The 22196-nt window shown below is 35.4% G+C and overlaps 2 protein-coding genes across 11 annotated transcripts in view; one reads left to right on the top strand and one right to left on the bottom strand.

Annotated features, from left to right (window-relative positions):
* The window catches only part of LOC108020352 (uncharacterized), a 67449-nt gene extending 58336 nt beyond the window's left edge, over positions 1-9113 (top strand). For 2 of the 4 annotated variants that reach the window (XM_065867328.2, XM_036817599.3), the window contains one exon: positions 7827-8120. In XM_065867328.2, coding sequence (XP_065723400.2) covers positions 7827-7870 — 44 coding nt within the window. In that variant the 3' untranslated portion in view covers positions 7871-8120. Of the gene's footprint in view, positions 1-1769; positions 2626-7826 lie in introns of those variants that run through there. The other 2 variants (XM_070997210.1, XM_070997209.1) reach the window with 2 other exon arrangements.
* On the bottom strand, positions 891-20063 carry LOC108020349 (glutamate receptor ionotropic, kainate 2). Of its 7 annotated transcripts, XM_017088517.4 has the most exons (15): positions 19912-20063; positions 19727-19859; positions 19249-19662; positions 16315-16481; positions 15502-15555; positions 14527-14691; positions 14309-14467; positions 10131-10334; positions 6439-6642; positions 6242-6346; positions 5870-6127; positions 5236-5733; positions 4090-4287; positions 1347-1737; positions 891-1293 (listed from the first exon to the last, which is right to left on the bottom strand). In XM_017088517.4, exons 1-15 carry the CDS (start codon positions 19912-19914, stop codon positions 1016-1018), a joined length of 3231 nt encoding a protein of 1076 aa, XP_016944006.2. In that variant the 5' UTR covers positions 19915-20063; the 3' UTR covers positions 891-1015. The 7 variants fall into 7 exon arrangements, with proteins under 7 accessions (XP_016944006.2, XP_016944008.2, XP_016944009.2 ...); XM_017088519.4 differs by lacking the exon at positions 5870-6127; XM_017088520.4 differs by lacking the exon at positions 5236-5733 and having other exon boundaries at positions 19912-20062.
* Positions 20064-22196: the final 2133 nt, after the last annotated feature.

Genomic DNA, 22196 nt, shown 5'->3' on the forward strand with positions numbered 1-22196 from the left:
TAAACGTAAATTAAAGTGATTGTTTCGGTCGGGACCTCAATTTTTGAGCCCCCCTCTAATATGTTGTTTTCTGTAGTACTAATCTGAAAATGCTCTTCTTCTGGCCGAAATTTAAGTGGAATATACTTTTACATCATTACAAGTACCACCAAGTTTCCGATGTAGAAAATCCAACTGTGTAAGTATAAGCACATGAAAACAAAAACATTTATAATTGTCAGAAAATCATAAAAAAATTATTACTTTCACATTCATTCTTTTATGTTCAGCGCACCCTTACTTTATTACAATACTTAACATTTAAATAGTTACAAACATGTACATATACATATATACCATAATCTTAAGCAAATATTAAATTCCTATCACCAACTTAATACAAAATAATTTCAAATGTTTTTCTTTTGATCCAAAAACTAGATAAAATCAATCACAAAATGTTATCATATTAATACCAAAACGTTCTGGAAAATAGAACAAAAGAACTTATTTGTATACCATTTGATCCAAATACGTTCTTAAATTAAGACCAAAATTATCTTAAAAATGGAACATAATCAGCTCATTTTACTTTTGTAGTTCCTACCACTTCGTTCTTGAACATTCAGCTCAAAAGAAGAACATTTGTACTTACAAGGTTTTTAAGAACGATTCAAGCACAATGTTCTTGGGTTTTCCTCTCTGTGTACCGTTTACAAATGGCACAAACTGTCGCTGCCGAAAGACGTTTGCTGGAGCTGTTTACAGCATGACTGTAAAGATCCTTAAGGGGCTGTCTATATATTACGTAATTATAGTTTTTCTGATAATTGACGAATATATGGACAGCCCCTAACAGTCACTAGATCAAAGTTCTGAAAGAGAAATATGACGAATCTCAAACGCGTAAGGATGTTTTAAAATGTATCAAATTACGATTTAATACTTAAGTTTAATTTTATTTTAAAATGTACAAATAAAAAAATAATTCAATTTCACTATTTATTTCAATTAATATGTGTCAGCAGAATCCAAATTAATTAAAATAATTATAGTGAACGCCGACATTTGGCATACTCATATTACTCGGAACGTATGTTGGTCCAGATGAGCATTTTAAGCAATTCCGTTTTCGTGGTCTATGCTTTGATTTTGATCCGTGGCAGTGCATTGCAAAACGAAGTTCTTGTGCCATTTCTGAGCACAGAGATTGATTTTCGGTATTTAAATTTTTTCTGGAGTTCCAGCAAAACTCAAATATAGCCACGACAACGGCAAGAGCAAGTCCACAGAGAAGAACAACAAATACTCCACCTAAAATACCACATTGAACACTCTTTTATATTAAAAATCATAACAAATCTTACCAATATTTTCTACTCCCAGTGCATTGGCCTTGGACTCCTTGCTCTTATCATCTCTGTTGCAAACGTCACCCGTATTTTTCCACCATTTATCATATAATATTTGAATAATACCTTTTTCTTGTAGCTCCAAAATGGCAAGTGAAATTTTATCTCTCCAAGGAGATCCTTTGGGTGTGGCGATGCCGTAACCCTTGGAATCCAACAAGCCACCTATTTGGGTTAGATTACAATCACGTTGAACTGCATAGTCCAGCATGGTGGATTCCATTAAAAATGCGTAGCTTCCTTCCATTACACGCTTAATTCCATCTTCGTACGTTTTAACAAATACAGCGGCTTTCCGATTTTCCATATAACGCCACATTTTTTGATATATACCAATTTTAGAATCCTAAAATAAAAACAAGGGAGAACGCTATAGTCGAGTACCTCGACCCGTTACTCAGCTAAAGGGACCAAAGGGAAATGGAGATATGCAAGCAGTAAAGCGAGATTGAAATGCGCCACCTACCCGCGATCTCAATATATGTTTATGTGGGCAGTAGACAGATTTAGGTATAGACGAGGCTAATACATTTCAGTTAAAATAAAATAAAAAAATAAAATGTATATTCTTGATCAGCATCGCTAGACGAGTCGATCTAGCCCTATCCGTCTGTCCGTTTCTACGCAAATAAGTCTCTCAGTTTTGAAGCTACCGGGATAAAAGCTTCGGAACAAGTCGGAACAAGCCTGCTCGGACAGCTATATCGTATAGCTCCCATAGGAATTATCAACAAACTATTTTTGAAAAAATGTTAAGACCATTTTAACTTCGGTGTTTTTTTACATATTAACTTCTACTCTAGCGAATAGAATTCAGAATTTCGAATTAAAATTTATAAATGTTGGCCAACTATATCCTATTTATCCTATGGGTCCCATAGGATTATTCGGAAAAATAATGGACTTTTTGTTTGAAAAAGAATTACATCGGTGTTGTTTGACTTATTACTTTCTTCTCTTAGGGCTATCATTATTAAATATTTCACAATTTGTAATTTATTTTTTTTTAAATCGGACGTCTATATCATATAAATAAATAATAGGAAAATAATTATACCTTCTTTATTTTTGATTAAATTCACTTCTTTTCCGGTATATAGCATCACTGTGGACGGCAGTACACGTAGTGGCGAAGCGCGCAAGAGACCGTGCGAAGACAACTTCTATATATAGCCGCAGAATTGAAAATCTGCAATTATGGTCCGATCATAACGAGTGATACACCAATCGAAAGGTATCGAATTATCATAAATTTAATATAGTTTATTTATTTTATCGAATATAATATCATTTTTCGTCACAATTGTTGATATTAGAAATTTTTGGTAAGAGCGCTTTCGCCACTACTTTTTACCTCGTTAAGAGGTGTTTTTGTTTGATTTGGTTAATATTTTGGAATTAAAAATATAACATTTTTAGGAAATCGGACGGCTAAATCACATAGCACCCATAAGAAAGATGGTAATATTAATGCCCGATTCTACGCAAACTAGTCTCTCAGTTTTTTAAGCTATCGGGATGAAACTTTTTAAAAAGTCTTATTTTTATTGCAGGTAGTATATAATTCAAAACGAGCTTGACGACTTCATCATATAGCTGCCACGATCGTATAATTAATATCAAAATTATAGATAGACCGTTATATTTTGTTTTCGGTAAACATATAGTAAATAGAATATACAATGCTCCCACGGGAACGACCTGCAAGGGTATAGAAACTTCGTCGTGCCGAAGTTAGCTTCCTTTCTTGTTTGTTGTTGTTTTTGAAAGCAACTTTCCGACTTCTCTGAAGCACACCTAAGTAATAAAATGTTGAAGTTTTTAAAGATTTTTTCTAGCTTCACCAATACTTATTCGTCGCTACTGAGTATTTTCTACGTCGGGGGTGTGCGTTGCGGTGTCTGGTATACACATAATAAAACTTTATGGTCAAATTTACCAATATAATAGTTAATCCAATGCAATACTCGTAGTTCAATGCATTTTGTTACTGTTCTTCAAAACTAAGTCAAAAAAGTATTGACATTTGTGGATATTATGCATATATCCTAAAACGCCTATAGGAGGGAAAAATATAAACTTAAAAGCAAGAAAATCCATTGCTTTTGTGTTGCCTTTGATTAAGAAAAAAAGTAAACTAAGTTCGTTTTTGTTGTTGTTTTTGAAAGCAACTTTCCGAATTCTCTGGGGCACACCTGAGTACAACAATGTTGAAGTTTTAAAGGACTTGTGCTAGCCTCAACAATATTTATTCGTCGCTCCTAAGTATTTTTTTCTGGCGATGGTGTGCGCTGCTCCGTCGCTCCGTCGAGACGCAGCAGGTTTCCACGCCCTCTATAACCAAGTCACAACACATAAATCTCTCTACCGCGCACATTTTTAAAGATTTTGAAAAAGGTCAAAAGGGATTTTGTTTTGATTGTAAGTACAATGTACATGACAAAAATTTTTGAAATCGGACCATTATAGGCAAATAAAGAAATCGACGGTAGGTGGCTTGCTTGGCGTGGAGTAAAATCTTAGGAACCCTCGCACTAACTTTAGCTATGATGATGAGTATATATGATAGTCGAGGGCATCGACCACAGCTTTCTCTTTAAATTTTTAATTGATTAACAGAGTTCACAAGTAAAATAGTAAAGGCACTATTAAAGCGGTTGATACGATTTATACTTAAAATGCTCTTTAAAATAGTTACCCTAAAAAATGTCATTGTAGATCCACCTTCCAAAGTTCCATATGATATTTCTGTTTGCTCTGCCAAGTCAGAAGCGCTTTCTATAGGCGAAATCATCCGTTCAACAGTTAAAAATGCAGCTAAGTTGGCAGTGTACGAGGATATAATTATAAGGCAAAAAAAGAACCAGCATCCACCAACAATACGAGTCGAGGTAGCCTAAAAGAAAAGCAAAATTTGATTTTCGAATTAAATGTAACCACTACGTAAAATGTTCAAGAAAAATAATTTTTAGATTTTCGAACCCCATTTAAGGAAGAGATGTAATATTACTTTCTGAAAAGTAAAAAAAAAACTTGGGGCTTAATAATATTATGGACTATATTATGAAGCTGCTTTAGAGTCGACCTATCGCTCATTTACTTGAAGAGTGACATATCTGAAACAACAGCGATTCGAGATGAAAGCATTTAAGCTGCCACCAAAGCGATCAAACTCTGAAACTTTTCACGCTTTGTGTATTAAAGTTAGGAATACATTTTGAACTACATAAATTATTCCACATAGAACATCTTTGCGTCTTTAACTCAAAATCGAGTTTGTTTTTGACTTATGTCCCTCTTTTAATAAATGGGCTATAAATTTACAATTTTAAAATTGGTTTACAACATAAAATAAAATAACAAATAACGCCAAAAACGTGTCGGTGTCGGAGAGTTCACCTGCACTATACAATTTACCTATCAATTTTTGTAAGTTGCTTATATAATTTTTTCAAAGTTATGATATGAGCAAAACAGCTAACTGCTGTAGAATTTCTAAAAAATAAATACTAACAAATCGACAATAACAAAATCAAGTTCATGACGGGGAGACTAGGTGGTAGATCCGTAATGTAAACCTAAAGAGGCAATGGTCACTGGGAGCACTACACCTCACTTTACTTTGGATTATAACAGCTTAATTCCAAAACATTTACCTGTATACTTATATACAGTAAAACTTGCATAGGTAATAACAACATGTACCACTCGAGTAAGTAACATATCCAAATGTACATTTCTAAGATTATATTATCCAAACTATAATATTTTTTTGTTATTTCCTTTAAATTTTGGATTTAATAATTTTTCGCACTCATTTTTAAGAATATATCGTTTGTCGTACCCTAGGATATAAGTCAGAGCCTTGTTGCATAAGAGCGCCAATGGCAAACCAAAAACTATTTTTTAAGGTGAAATTGTTTTGTATTCGAACTAAATCCACTGTATTTTCATCCGGGACATCTTCATCAGCTTCATTAGATAGTGGTAACGGTAATGTTCCATGTCCACATAAAGTATCATCACGTTCAACATAATCATTGGGTTTACTTATTTTGTGTGCTGAATTTAAATATACTTCTTCATCATGTTCTGACAATCTTTTTTTGTGTGTTAATTCCAATTGTTCATCGTAGCAATTTTCTTTTTGAATTTCGCGCAGTATATGGTCACAAGCCATAGAACATGGTGGCTTTGAATTAACCCATTCTATCGGTGATAATCGAGCGACAATCCATATGCAGATTGATACAAAAACATATCCAAATGCAATATAAAACCAAATTTCAAAAGCAAGAGGAGAAAGAAACGAAAAAAATTTCGTTTGAGCTCGATCTGAAATCTGAAATACACCAACAATTAATATAATGATCATTTCAAATCGCGATCAAGCTAGAATACTCGCAAACAAATATACATACATATAAATTAACCTTAATATTTTAAAACCTATAATATGTGATTGGGTTTATGTATACCTTTGGATTAAGTCCAGATCCTTGGCGTAGGAATGTTCCTGTTATAAACCAAAAACTGTTTGATATGGAAAACTGATTTTCCACTATATCCGTTTCCTTGTAGCATGGGTGGGGGTTTTTCCACTCATATGGAGAAAATCGAGCCATCACAAAGAGCGCGAAAGATACTAATATATAAGCAGCTAGCACATAAAGCCATATCTCGATTGCCAAAGGATTCATAAAGGAGAACAGTCGTGTGGGTTGACTTGTTGGTACCTATTAAATTTGGCCACATATGTGAAGGGAATTTAAAAATTGTAATCTACTGTTTTGCTCAACTACACATATAAAAAACTTAATTAGTTGTATTGAAAAAGTTTATAGGTTTACCTTAAAAAGTATACCAATGCCCAAATTCATAAATGGTTTTGTAAAGTCAATAACACTCTCCCGAGCATAGTTAATTGTCATTGAGGCTACAGCAAGATCAGCACGCTGAGAAGTATTTATTTATTGACAATAAAATATAATTAAGGCCCCTATTAAGACCAATGTAAGAAGATTTGAGTTTTAAGGTATATACTTGCCCGTTCCATTAACTCTTGCACAATTCCATTCCATGAATTAGTCTCTGGTATGTAAACTCCATACATATTATCGGGAACTAATTCAATTTTGTATTGAAATCCAACTTGTTGAGCGATCGCTTTAAGAAGATCAATACAAAACCCTTCAAACCTTATATTTCCGGTAAGATTTGTATCTTCTTTAACCATAACATATGGGCGCTCCTAAAAAATAAACAACAGTAAAGACTTACAAAATTTGAACAGAAAAAATATTCCATCATTCAAAAATTTTGAGAAATTTTACCTCCAAATTCTAAAATTGCCTGTTTTAACAAAAGCTTTGACAAAAGCTGAAATGTTGGGACTAAACATGCAGATTTCGAGATTACTGCACAGCATAAGTTTGTTTCGGCAAAGTGCCAAGACTCGTCTAACGCTCACAAACCGCCCAAACCTTGCTACGTCAACTCTAACGCCTACATTTAAATGAAATGTATTAACTATATCAATAACTATAAATTTACTTTACAAAAAAGTTTTCTACGACCACGGGTTACATATGTATACTAGCAACGTCGCCTGCAGCTTAGCTTGCGGAAATTTCGCAAATAGGTCGTTATATAATCCTATACTTTTGACACGCTTTTATGCTACTTAAACAAAATTTAAAGCATTCCTCATTTCCACACCACCATGATTTTTTTTTACTCATAGAGTAAAAGGGTATACTAGATTCGTCGGATATTGTGTAACAGGCAGAAGGAAGCGTTTCCGACCCCATAAAGTATATTTATTCTTGATCATGATCACTAGCCGAGTCGATCTAGCTATGTCCGTATGAACGACGTGATCTCGAAAACTATAAAAGCTGCAACACTGCAGATTTTAGAGATTCCTGAGCAGCGCAAGTTTATTTCGTCAGCGTTCCACGCCCACTCTAACGCCCACAAACCGCCCAAAACTGTGGCTCCTACAGTTTTGATGCTAGAATAAAAATTTTAACTGAAGTGTATTTTTCTTATCAATACCTATCGATTGACCCAAAAAAAAGTTTGCCACGCCCACTTTAACGCCCACAAACCGCCCAAACCTGTGACGCCCCCAATTTTCATACTAGATAACAAATTTTAACTGAAATGTATTGGTCTCGTCAACACCTATCGAATCTGTCTACCGCCGGTAGGTGGCGCATTTTAATCTCGCTTTGCTGTTTGCATATCTCCATTTCCCTTTGGTCCCTTTAGCTGAGTAGTAGCTGATAGTCGAGGTACTCGACTATAGCGTTCTTCCTTGTTTTTATTTTATCAATATCTATCCACGTGCCAAAAACGGTTTAAATCGGACCATTAACTAATACAATCTCGGCTATAACGTTCTGTCTTGTTTGTTTTTTTTAATCTTTTTAGCAAAACCACCAGTAATACGAACTCCGACGACCTCTCCGTTATGACTCCGGACAACACCACCACCAGCTACTTGGCAGCTTATGCGGAGCTGGAGGACCCGCTGGCTTCTACAGGGAGGAGAAAAATAGGGCGCCCGCTAAGGAACAGTTGGAGAAGTCATAGCCAGCCACTGCCAGGATGCTGGGCGACTTCCTGCAGCATCAGCGGATCAACCACGTTCTCCTACTTTCTCAAGGTCCAATATGCCTATTGTGACTCGGAGCTGTACTGCGGTGGAGCGGGAAAGATAGCAAAGCATCCGTGGGACGAGAAGGAAGCTTTAAACTACTAATTTACATAAAGGAAAACATCTTATTTTTGTTTAAATTTCTTTGTGAACCATCAGACTCCACTTTTTTAAATTTCTCCAATTGATTTGTTTTCCGTTTGGCAACAAACCCAGCTGCTTGACAGTAAGACCATGCTACATGCATTGCGGGTGAACTTTGAAAACTTCGGTCACACTACAAAGAATAAGATTTTTCGACTAGTTAAACTCTTAGCCGATCGGAGTACTAGGCTTTAGATTCCTCAACTTTTTATTTATAACCTTTTTTGTCATAAATTTACCTTGAATGCCCAAAACTATGCAACATTAAACTAGATGAAAAAAATTATTATTAGACATTTAGAAGTTTACTATCGAAAATAAAAGTCTACAAATAGTTAAAATAAATTAATTATTAAAACTATAAAAAATGTAGTACGTTGAATTTCCGATGTCTAACTATACCTACTTTATTTAAGTTCCTAGAAAAACGGTTTCTATGCTTAAGTATAGCACGGCATACAGTAACCAAGTCGACTTGGCCTTGTCATCGGAAATATATAATTAAATTTAATGCTATTATAAAAGCTCATACGAGTATGCGTATTAATTGATGTTTAAAGCAAAAACTTCTGATATCACACAAAAGCACCTCTTAACGAGGAAAGAGGTCGTGACGATCGCACCTTCAACATACAAAACTTCTAAGATACAATTTTTTCACGAAGAATAATTGTACATCCAACAAAATAAATACACTTGGTAAAATGTTTTTATTCGGCACGCTACAATAGAATATATCTAAATACGAAAACATTTTAGAAAGTGTATGTATTTAGTCGGATGTACAAATTTTTTTTTGGCGTTTTAGTTTTTAACACCCTGCTGAAACAAACTTGCGCAGGAAGCCCAAGAATCTTCATGCCAATTCCGAACATTCTAGCTCAGCGTTCATACGGACAGACGAACATAGCTAAATCGACTCGGCTTGTGATCCTGATCAAGAATATATACAGTGGTCGGCATATGTATTTTGACAAAATAAAAGTTAAGTATACTCATAACTTGAATTTACTTCTTGTAAACTATAGGCATCAATGGAAAGGTAATTTCAATGCCGTTTGAATGATACAATACATTTCTTAACCCATTCAGTATTTATTGAAAAGGACGAATTTGTGTAAATCAACTTTTAAATTTTTTTTAAAAACTTTTTTCTTCGTCTTGAAAACTTAAATTTTTTGATGCAAAAAGTTTCTTCAAACAAAAACAATAGTAACTGCAAAAAGAATTTTTCTTATATTTTTTATGAATTTTTGAAAATGCTTAAAAACAGGCATTTGAGCCATATTTTTCTCTTTTTCATACAAATTTTTTCCGACATTGTCACCTTCAAAAAATCATAAAAAATATAAGGAAAATGATTTTTGAAAAATTCTTTTTGCAGTTACTATTATTTTTGTTTGAAGAAACTTTTTGCATCAAAAAGTTTAAGTTTTCAAGTCGAGGAAAAAAGTTTGAAAAAAAAATTTAAAAGTTGATTTACACAAATTTGTCCTTTTCAATAAGTACTGAATGGGTAAAGAAATGTATTGTATCATTCAAACGGCATTGAAATTACCTTTCCATTGATGCCTATAGTTTACAAGAAGTAAATTCAAGTTATGAGTATACTTACCTTTTATTTTGTCAAAATACATATGCCGACCAGTGTATACTTTATGATATTTTTATTTAAAAAAATTCGATTGATTGCCGAAACACCTAAATCTAAATCGAACGATTTCGTTAAATTTAAGTTCCAGTCAAAACCTGTACATATACATATGTATATACATATATATATAGGAATTCAATTTGCTTGGATCTTGTGAATTCCAAATCAAAGGCGCTTCTATCTACAATTTATCTTTGAACTAATTGATTTTCAAATAATACCTAAAATAAGGTCAGTCTCAAATGCATTTTTGGCAACTAATAATTTTTTTTCAACCCACCTGTCTTGTCATAACGACCAATGTTATATTTGCGATATTGGAATCGTAGAAAGCCGTTGGGTCCGAGATGTTAACACCGCCCTCGGGCTGCCAGTATCCAACCTTTTGAATTTTTTCTTGCTTCAATTTTAGAATATCAAGTTTAAATTTGTCCCGGCGACCTTCCACAAAATGTATATTTCCAGTTAGCCCGTCTGTAATAGCCTGAAAAATGAAATTTAAAATTTTTAGTAATATGTGTTATGTTTTATAACTAGGGAGACAGCCCTATCCACCCTCTCCCGGTGGACAGCTGGCTGTGGACTGGGAGTTAACCCGGAAAAAACCGAACTAGTTCTCTTTACAAGGAAGTACAAGGTACCAATTATAGTTCCCCCAAAACTACACCAAACGCGCCTAACCTTTAGCAACCAAGCAAAGTACCTAGGTGTCATTCTTGACAAAAAGCAAAAAGCCATAGGGAGGAAGTGGGGTTTCTCCCCCATGATAGTTCACTGGCTATATACTGCAATAGTCAGGCCCATTCTACTCTACGGAAACATCGTTTGGTGGCCTTCTCTAGATAAAAACTGTAACCTCCGGATCCTTCACAAAGATCCAAAGAAGCGCAGAGCTCTGCATCAGTGGGGCGCTGCGCTCTACCGCCACTGAGGCACTAAATACAATTCTCGATCTCCAACCCCTGGACCTACTTGCCAAAAGCTGGGCATCAGCCACAGCGCTGAGGCTCCGTGAAGCAGCGGCATGGACAACAGGCTCCACGGGTCACTCCAATATCCTATCAAAGCATTCACCCCTACCACGTTATATAGACTACGTCCCACCCATAGTCGACTTCGAAAGAAGATACAAAATTTATATACCCACCCGTTCAGACTGGAACAACCTCCCACATCAATTCGTAAACGCCGTCAACATATACACTGGCGGCTCCAAGCTTAACTCCCAAACAGGTGAGGGAGTCTTTTCCCCCGAACTAGACTTAAAAGTCTCTTTCCGCCTACCAGACCACTGTAGTGTTTTCCAAGCGGAAGTGATTGCAATTCAGGAAGCCACTACCCACCTGAACACGTCTGTACATCAAGACATAGATATCTTCATCTTCTCGGATAGTCAAGCTGCCCTCAGGGCCCTCGACTCCTACACAACGAGCTCAAAAACAATCTCTGAATGCCGCAAATCTCTTAACGAGATGGCCACTCATCTGAGTATCAACCTCATCTGGGTGCCTGGACACCGCAACATTGAGGGCAACTGCATAGCAGACGAGCTAGCAAGACAGGGGACAACCGCCGATATCCTTCGCGATAAGGACACGGTAGGGATGCCCATGGCTACCTGCAAGCTCCATCTCAGGCAGAGATTGTATACTCTTTCCAACAACCGTTGGAACTCAATCTCAACATGCCACAATTCTAGACTCACATGGCCAAACTACAACACGAAAAGAACAAAAACTCTCCTACAATGTAGCAGGGAGAACATCTCCACTCTCCTAAATGCCCTCACGGGCCACTGTCTTATAGGGACTCATGGGATAAGGCTGGGTCTAAGTAACCACGACTTCTGCCGCAGCTGCAAACAGATAGACGAAGAGGAGAGCATCGAACACCTCCTATGCTTCTGCCCAGCGCATAACCTAAAGCGCTTTCAAACCCTAGGTAGCTACACACTTCCGAACCTTGTGGCCATTCAGGACGTAAGCATTCAAAAACAAGGAAGAACGCTATAGTCGAGTACCTCGACTATCAGATACCCGTTACTCAGCTATATGGAGATATGCAAGCAGCAAAGCGAGATTAAAATGCGCCACCTACCGGCGGTATACAGATTAAAGCGTTATGGGCGTTAGAGTGGGCGTGGCAAATTTTTTTTTGGATCAATCGATAGGTATCGACGAGACCAATACATTTCAGTTAAAATTTTTTATCTAGCATGAAAATTGTGGGCGTCACAGGTTTTCGCGGTTTGTGGGCGTTAAAGTGGGCGTGGCAAACTTTTTTTTGGGTCAATCGATAGGTATTGATGAGAACAATACATTTCAGTTAAAATATTTATTCTAGCATCAAAACTGTAGGAGCCACAGTTTTGGGCGGTTTGTGGGCGTGGCACTGTGCCGAAACAAACTTGCGCTGCGTAAGAAGCTCAGGAATCTGCACGCCAAATCTCAATAGCCTAGCTCCCATAGTTTCCGAGATCTCAGCGTTCATCCGGACGGACAGACAGACAGACAGACGGGCATGGCTAGATCGACTCGGCTAGTGATCCTGATCAAGAATATATATACTTTGTGGGGTCGGAAACGCTTCCTTCTGCCTGTTACATACTTTCCGACGAATCTAGTATACCCTTTTACTCTACGAGTAACGGGTATAACTACTATGTTTCTTGAGAAAAACCGAATACTTCGCGAAAGCAGATAACCCATGAGCTGGGGAAACGGATCTTTTCAGAGATCATGTGGTATCACAAGGGGCCCATTGTGGCCTAAGTGAGGGGACTAATATTTAGTCTCCAACCACTCCTACCTAACCTAACCTAACCTATAACTAGGGACGAAAAATACAGGTAGATACGCCCAGACTAAAATTTTTACACAACAGTCCATAAGGGATCTAAATCTAACAACGGATATGCCCCAGTGTCCCTATACCGCTTACAAAGTTTTACGCAGCAAAAAAAAAATCTACGCCAAAGAAAGTGTTTTTTTTTAATATCGTCGCCACGCCCACTGTAACGCCCAGAAGCCCAAAACGGTGGACTAAAAGTTCATTTTTAGGTCATGCACTGCCCAAAAATTTATATTTTTTGACTTTTTGTCCTACTTTTTAGGTAACAAATGTCCTAGTATGTTAGCTCGTCGTGGGCGTTATAATTATTGCATTATGCCTAAAAATATTTGACAGTTGAAGTCCTTTTATACTAATATGTCTGTTATATGTTGATGATGGACCTAAACAAAAATTAGTTTTATTTCTTAAAATTATTTAATCAATTATTTAAAGTACTATTTTAAGAAAAATGAACTGAGCCGTATTATTACATTATTGAACATTTTAGGCCATATATGCCCTAAAAAGTGGATATTTAAAAAAAAGTTAAATGTTTACCTATGATATAAATAACATTTATTTATTTTAAATTATAACCATTATAATATTGTATCTTCCGCGCGAGAGTACGATGCGTTGTTTGTACCTTGAACTTACACTCTCATGCGTTACAAGGACAAAGTTGTCCAAGTCCATATGATTTTGTTTCGTGGCAAAATGCTTTTGTAATTTCCAACAAGTTATTTTTGTACTATATATACTATTTATAGGCATCCGATTACCTAAAATCTAGGCCAAAAATTGCTCAAATTTTAGTCTATAGGGACCTAAAATTTTTAGGCCTTGAAAACGTCAATTTTAGGCCATACATGGACATAAAATGTATGCCATTTTAGGTCATTTATTTTTCTTATAGATAGGGTAAAAGCCGACGCATTAAGGTCGTTAGGATGGCTGTTAAAATAAATATATTTCAAATTCAAAGCCCACTAAGCCAAGCTGTAGTTCGAACTCGATTTATAGTTAAGATTGTTCTGATTTTATGCCTATTTTATTTTAAGAATAAGTCGTTCTTAATTTAGGAATATCGTTTTTAAATTTAGTCCGGGGTTTTCCCTCAGATATCCAACTTTTTTAAATAGTAAAGTAATATTTTTTATAGTTACAGAACTATCTGCTTAAGTCGATTTGACCAAGAAAGGCTACGGTCGAACATATTAACCACGATTTTCTCTAAACTCAGACGTGATTTCAAATTTTGTAGTGATTACTTGTGAGACAAGAAAAAGACAGGTTTGTCGGCATGTATGTAATATAACAAAACATTTTAATAACGATTTGCTATGAAAGGGGGCTTCTACGGAAAGGAGCAAAGGCAAGGGCAGTGGGGAAACAGGGCAAGGAATAACAGGGCCAGCATCAACAATATTTATTATAGTGTTCCCCTTTAAGCCCGCACAAAGTGGCGACGCGGTACGTAAGTTTAGAACATATACATATAACGAGGGCGCCTTCGTTAAAATTAGACGTTTAATAGGCAGCGACCTGGTTTTTAATTATGTTCAGCCTTTACTTGTAGCTAAAATAAATTTTTTTACTTTAAACAAATAATACTTGAATACTTACAGCATTTATTTGGTTATACAATGAAATTCCATCATCCCAGGTTTGGTCGGAGGTGCAAGAGAGGTTTTTGACAGAAAAATTCGGACGACTATCTAAATTTAAAAAGTGTAACCCAGAGGCAAAAGCGTATACCGAATCAAACATTAAAGCGGACTCTGTCTAAAATTGATAAGAAAATATTATACAAATTGATTCAGGAACAGTGTTTTTTATTTTACCTGTATGTAAGGAATTCCATTTATACTTTGTAATCCGTTGTGTTGTAATTTCTGCATTTGATCTATAACTTCTAGATATCTTTTGCTATTAACATCGACCAATCGAAATGCAGTTATATTTACGCTGTTATATCTAAAATCCTCTAAATCATACGTTTCCAAGTCCTGTTGGAATTATAAAATTATTACAAAATTAAACTAATTAAGATTTTTGTACAACATATACGAAATGGCAGTCCAGTATGAAATACTATGAGTACGAAATGCTATTTCTTTGTTTAATACATGTATTAAGCGAAAAAAATTAAACATAAAACAAGAATGAAAGTTAACTTCGGCAAGCCGAAATTTGTATACCCTTGCAGTTGAAATTATTAAATTTAATTCGAAATTCTTAAAAATACAAATAATGATATTCCCAACAGTATTAAAACACCGAACTAATAATTTGTTTCATATTATTTTTCCACCAATTTTCCAATTGTTCCTATGGCAGCTTTATGATATAGTCGTCCTATTTTGATAAAATTAAATTCGAAATTCAGAACTAATTAAAAAGTGTTATTTCCAAGCGTAGGAGGTTATATGTTAAAAAACACCAAATTTATAAGTTTTTCTTCCGATTATTCCTATGGGAGCTATAAGATATAGGCTGGTTCCGACTTATATACTAGCTACAAAAGAAAGAAGACTTTTGGGAAAGTTTTAGCTTTAAAACTGAGAGACTCGTTTGCGTAGAAACGGACAGACAGACGGACAAGGCTAGATCGGCTCGTCTAGTGATGCTAATCAAGAATATATATACTTTATGAGGTCGGAAACATCTCCTTCACTGCGTTGCAAACTTCTGACTGAAATCATAATACCCTTTGCAAGGGTATAGAGATAAATAATTATTCGAAGTAATTTTCGAACTATGGCGACCATTGCTAATGCGCGAACAAAGCCGTGGTATCCATATATTTATATACTTACGAATGTTGTAAACATATAGTGGTATCGGTGATCATTCATTTGCAGTTGTAAAATCTAAAAAATATATTGTTTTAATAAATTTGTAGAACTATATTTATTTAATAGTTTTCGTTTTTGCATTATTAAAACAAGAAGCAAAGCTTACTTCGGCAAGCCAAAGTTAATAAACGGGCAATTAAAATCATATGTATATAACAGAAGACGTGCATTCGGAAGATTACCATATGAATATAATAATAATTAATACATAATTCTGAAATCGTAAAATAGTTCTAAGTTCCAGAGTAGAATAGAATATGATTAAAATCAACAAGGCTATATGTTTATCATAATATTTTCTCATTATTTTTTCGAACGTTCAAAACCGTAGGAGCCACAGTTTTGGGCGGCTTGTGGGCGTTAGAGTGGGCGTGGCACATTGCAAACCTGCGCTGCGCAGGAATCTCAGGAATCTGCATGCCTAATCTCAGTATTGTAGCTCTAATAGTTTCCGAGATCTCAGCGTTCATACGGACAGACGGAAAGAAGGACAGACGGACATGGCTAGATCGACTCGGCTAGTGATACACTTTATACACTTTATGGGGTCGGAAACGCTTCCTTCTGCCAGTTACATACTTTCCGACGAATCTAGTATACCCTTTTACTCTACGAGTAACGGGTACAATAACTATCTTATTGTTGTTCTGTACACTAAGAACCATTATACAGTGACGATTTATCGTAATTTAAAAATATTTTCGATAAGTGTTTTTGATATAAAAGAGTAATTACAATGCTTATATGATAATTTAAGTGAAAAAGTCTTCTTACGGATCTAAAAAACGTTTTAATGTTGGATGGATTTGTATCCACTATTATTTTGTAAATTTCCTTTTGGCGAATAGCGCGTAAGACTTGACGATAGGAGTCGGGACTGGCTTGCCTTATATACATTTCCGCTTTCGTCTCAGTAGATGAGTGCATCAAATTAAATAGTCCTAAAAGAGAAAGTAAAAAAATGTATATTTTTTGGTATTTTAGATTTAGTCCATGCAAAAAGATCAGATTGAGCACTTAAGCAAATTTACCTACAAGTCAATATACTTATTTCACCATTCCCCTCAAAGCAGCGGTCTCCACGAAATACAATGACATTTTGTCTTTTGCCAGTGTGAGTAATTCGCTCGGGGCAGCTTATCGATGTTGTTTGTGGACTGCTGTCCGACGATGTAGGTGTGCTGGCAGAGGCAGAACAGAGCTATTACCTATGCTTGCTTAAAGAAAAGGTGCCCACCGCTGCTTTATAGCTACCACTGTGGTGCGGCAGTAGCCGCAGAATTGAAAATGTTTTGTGACTTTTCGATCTTAACGATTGGAAGGTAATGCATTAACTAAAAGGAATGAATTTTTCTCATAAAACTTTGGTCCGATTTAATCAAACTTTGGCACGTCAAAAGATATTGACAAAACAAAAATTTAATTTACACTGAAAAAAAGTATGCGAGGCACTCGGCTGAAGCAAACAAGCAAACTGCCGCTCACAGTGATACCCTTTTTTTCGTTACGAGCAACGGGCATAACATTTCTAGGTCAAATTTAGCAATGCAGTTATTTTTGTAAAGGTTTTGATAAAACCCCATAAACAAAGAACAGCAATTTAAATTTTGAAAAGACCCTCAAAATCTTGTTTTTGACATAACTTTTGAACGGAGCATCGGATTTTAACAAATTTTTTAGTAAGTATAAATCTATAAAACACTACGAGCAACGGGCATAAAATTTCTTAGTCAAATTTAGCAACGCAGATAGTTTTGTAACTTAAAAAATAATACTTTTCTATTTACAATAGTTGTATAAATACTTATTTTTTCTTTGTTTTATTTGTAATAGTTAAATACCTAAATAAGAAAAAAAAGGAAAACAAATTTGACAAAAATTAAGCACCACTCTTCAGCTGATCGAACGGCACCTAGCGGAATCGGCCACGATCTTATGCACTCCATTATCTCGGAACAAAGAATTTTTAGAAGTATACGAGAAATTCTTTGGAAGGTGTAAAAAAGATGAATGGGACCTAAGGCCGACAAGCCGTTTAAACCATATGATGAAATAAAAATAGTACCTATGTTACAGAATCATCCCTATTTTGTGTGTTGTAAAATAATTTGTAAAAGTGTAAATTAGATTTTGTTTTGTTTATTAATACCAATCTAGGTGCTAAAAATTGATACAATCGAACCATTCATTGGTTAAAGTTTTCGCTAGACTGAGCACTTTTTGAAATAGCTAACAGTCGCTCTGTAGCCCACATTTTTAAACCCGTTACTCGTAGAGTAAGAGGGTATACTAGATTCGTCGGAAAGTATGTAACAGATAGAAGGAAGCGTTTCCGACCCCATAAAGTATATATATTCTCGTCTGTCCGTCTGTCCGTCTGTCTGTCCGGATGAACGCTGAGATCTCGGAAACTATAAGGCTATTGAGATTTGGCGTGCAGATTCCTAAGCTTCTTACCCAGCGCAAGTTTGTTTCAGCAGAGTGCCACGCCCACTCTATCGCCCACAAACCGCCCAAAACTGTGGCTCCTACAGTTTTGATGCTAGAATAAAAATTTTAACTGAAGTGTATTGTTCTCATCATTACCTATCAATTGACATAAAAAAAAGTTTGCCACGCCCACTTTAACGCCCACAAATAAACAATTTTAACTAAAATGTATTAGTCTCGTCAATACCTATCGATTGATCCAAAAAAAATTTGCCACGCCCACTCTAACTCCCATAACGCTTAAATCTGTTTACCGCCGGTAGGTGGCGCATTTTAATCTCGCTTTGCTGCTTGCATATCTCTTTTTAGCTGAGTAAAAAGTATCTGATAGTCGAGGTACTCGACTATAGCGTTCTTCCTTGTTAAAGCTAGAGAGTTAATACGTTGGATATAGATTGCAGAAGTAATAAGTTAAATTAGCTAAGTAACGTGAACATGATAGTCGTGGCACTCGACTTCTTTTCTCATTATTTTCCGATCGTTCCTATGGCAGCTTCTGATAAAGTCGTCCAATGAAAAACAATACGTAACGTAGGATAGAAGAAATATATGAAGCTGATTTTTGCATGCTAAAGATGCGATCGTCACTTCTTTTTATCCCGGTAAGGGACAGATAAGATCACTGCTAAGGAATTTATCTGCTATTCTGGAGCGTCAATGTAAGTGCTAAGGTACTAAGACTCCCTGGTAAGTATTTTTGGGCTCGATAAAATAACAGCTGTTTTACAAAGCCGCCTTAGATGAAATTCTAATCTCAAACAAACAAAACTTAAACAGCGGATGTCATAATTAAAGCAAGCTCTGTGTTGGCGCTTTACAGCTTAATTATGTGACTACCATCACTCTGTAATTGTTTCTCCTTCAGATAAATTAATGGAGTAAAAAACCCTATTTGCTTTTACGACAAGTTTATCTGGCCTTTAACATTTTCGGACAGATAGTAATTGGGGAACTAAGAAACTGGTCCTAAGAGGTGTTTTATTTGATTATATACAGACGCTATTCGTCCAATTTTTCCTACTGCGACTTCTGGATATTCGCTAAATTTAAAAATCAGCTCCTTGTTGAACGAATAAAGAATGTAAGCGACAATCCGAAAACGAACTATTTGTAATTGTAGTGTAATTACATTACACATAACAAATAATTTTAATTGTTGAATCGTTTTTAGACACAGAACTACAAAGCCATTAAAAAATATATGTAAATGATAATTACCATAATCTTCTTCATAAATAATTGCCACCTTCGTCCAGTTCAAGTACATCATGATATCTCTATATGCTAGAGTTAAGAGAGTGTGTGACGGATATAAATTGATTGAAAATTCTTTTGAACTATATTCAAGATCAATTCGAACTTCAATGTGGGGTATATCATAAGCTTCGCATATGGATTGAACATGACCAGCAAGAAGAGCATCTGTTGGACCAAAGATTGCTTGAACACCTGCTTCCAACTGGCGGCAAACCTTTTTAGTGGTGCGAAACGAGTCATCTCGGGGCACATACTCAATATCGTATACAAGTTGTGTATTGGGCAGAAGGTTTTTTTCCTTGTTGATCCGGTAAATGGCGTATTTAAACGCCGATTCGATACTGCTTTCACGTTCATCTTCGGTAAATATGGCACCTATTCAAACATCAACAGTAAATAAAAGTATTTCTCGATAATTTCAAAATTACATTATGCTTACCTACGCGTATCACGGGAGGGAGGGCGTTCGCAATTAAAAGCATTGAAAATATCATGTATGAGAAACATATCCTGTTAAGGGTGCTTCGGTCTATTATGTTTTTCTTTACTATAGTATCCCGTTTTTTTCGTATCTAATAGCGTATAAAAATTATATTAAAATAAAGGGTTCGAGGGATGACTTACCATTATTCGATATAAAATTTGATAGCTATCATTCCGTAAATCTTAGTCATAAATTCTTAACGTTTGGAAAAAAACATTAGTGTCTAACACAAGAAATGTAAACATTTACAGGTAAAGGCAAAACCACCACTGAAAAAACAGCAAGAACCAACCCCAACATTTTGAGCTTAAAGCTTTAAGAAGCCAAAAAAGTGCGTATTCTTATATGTGTATATATATACATATAGTTATAAACGAAAACTTGATTTAGTCAAATTTGTAATTATGTTACTACTGGCAAGCTAACTGGACTTATTGTGCCAGTCATGAAATTGTCAAAGATTGCTTTTACACAACACACCCTGGGACAGAAAGCTCAATTTTGGCCAAATACCTGTCATTTTCCGCACTAAAATGTTTAGGATTTGGATATGATAGAAACCATACTCAAAAAATTTTCCAAACTTTTTTTGTTTCATTTAAAAACAAAATATTATTACACCTTATTATTTATAAATTTCAAATTAAATTATACATGTTAACTGATATTCTTAGGTTGTTTGACGATATTTGTATATTCTTGTAGATAATAATGATTTCAGTCAGAGGTTTGCAACGCAGTGATAGAGACGATTCCGACCCCTTAAAGTATATATATTGTTGATCAGCATCATTAAAACACACAAACTAGTCTCTCAGTTTTAAAGCTATCGGGATAAAGTCTTGATTATATTGCAGGTAGTATACGTAATTGTAAGTTAAGTCGTTTTTGACATATTAACTTCAACTCTTGCCGATATATTTATTTTAATATTTCAGAATTTCGAATAAAATGTATAACAATTCGGACGACTTAATCATATAGCTGTCATAGGAACGATCGGATAGTTAAAGTCAAATTAATCAAACAATAACACCTCTTAACGAAGTAAAAATCTAGTGACGATGTACCCTTCAACCAACAAAAGTTCTGATATCAACTTTTGCGACGAAAATGTATTATATGATCTTCTAAGTAAATACACTTTCTCCAATTCACGTCCAATATGCCTGTGTTTAGCTGTACTATTTTGATATAGCGTGTCGAATGAGAAAAACATAGGTATATTGAATTGCAGCGTGCCGAAAAAGTAAAGTATTTAAAAGTGCCTTTCTAACGACATATGGCAAAAGCATGTAGCTTTAGAAATTCAGAAGTTACGGGTGTACGAAATGTAGCTACTTATAGATGTTTTCCCGCCCGACTAGCGAGTTTTTCCTAAAGTGATAGATCTAAATATTCTTATATTAAACTGTTTAACATAATCTAAAATTTTCAATACATTATTAAAAAGTGTGGTTGTTATTGAGAAACCAAAAAAAAAACTTAATAAAAAAACTTTTTCTCATCATTTTTAAACGGTGGTATTTAGACAAGTCATGTTAGGATGGCGTACAAAGTCTTTTCAAATACCTTTCTATCAGTCACGGGTGTTCGAAATTTAGCAATTTATAGCTGCTTTCCTGCCAAACTAGCGAGTTTTCCAAAATAAAATGATCATTTGAAAAGTTTGCCGAAATCTTGTTTTGCGTTTAAGTGAGATTACAACTAGACTAATGAACTTGTGCATTTGTCGCCAACGGCCCCAACAGATCAAATTTTCTAAGTTTTCACTTTTACACTTTCACCGGTTTTTCAACCAAACCAATTGATTTTTTAAAGTTTTGGTACGCAATCCTTTGAGTTTTTGCGAAATCTTTCAATCGGACGATCACACGTAATTTTGATTTCATCGTGTATGTATAGTAGTCGCCTTCGCACACTCTCCTGGTGCGCTTCGTCACTGCGTGGACTGCCGTCCACAGTGATACATAGACCGTTATATTTCTTTTTCGGTAAACATACATAATTATTTCTATTTTTTAATAAATCTAGTCAATTAATCTAAAACCAATCGAGTTCTTTTATATTTAAAATCAAACAGGCAACTAAATATATTTGCTAATTAGGCGACCGTCAATAAGTTTTAAAATGTAATCCGGTGTTGGTTTCCGTTTGTTATAGTAGTAACTGTTTAAATTTCTTCTGCATCCAAATAAGGAATCCTTTCTGGTGTCTTGCTCACGGAAGCCGCCAGCTCCGAGGAAACCGACTTTCCCATCGGCTTAGTCATCCGCCTGGGGAGTCTACTACCACCAGGACCAACTGTCCTTCAGGAGGATCTGAATAGCACCTCGAAAGAATCTTATGTGTCGGACACCGCCGCCAGTGCAATCAAAGAAAGTGGAGTACATACTGTGATGTTTGTGGCCGCAGTTCTCGTGAT

The sequence above is a fragment of the Drosophila suzukii genome, chromosome 4 (assembly GCF_043229965.1).
Source record: "Drosophila suzukii chromosome 4, CBGP_Dsuzu_IsoJpt1.0, whole genome shotgun sequence".
NCBI classification, from domain to species: domain Eukaryota; kingdom Metazoa; phylum Arthropoda; class Insecta; order Diptera; family Drosophilidae; genus Drosophila; species Drosophila suzukii.

Bases quoted from the DNA above. Each gene is read 5' to 3' on its own strand.
- LOC108020349 (XM_017088517.4), bottom strand. The intron at 16,482-19,248 runs GTAATTATCATT...TTTCTCTTTTAG, and splicing joins TATTTATGAAGAAGATTATG to GACTATTTAATTTGATGCAC. The intron at 1,738-4,089 runs GTAACTATTTTA...TTTTTATTTTAG, and splicing joins CTACAATGACATTTTTTAGG to GATTCTAAAATTGGTATATA.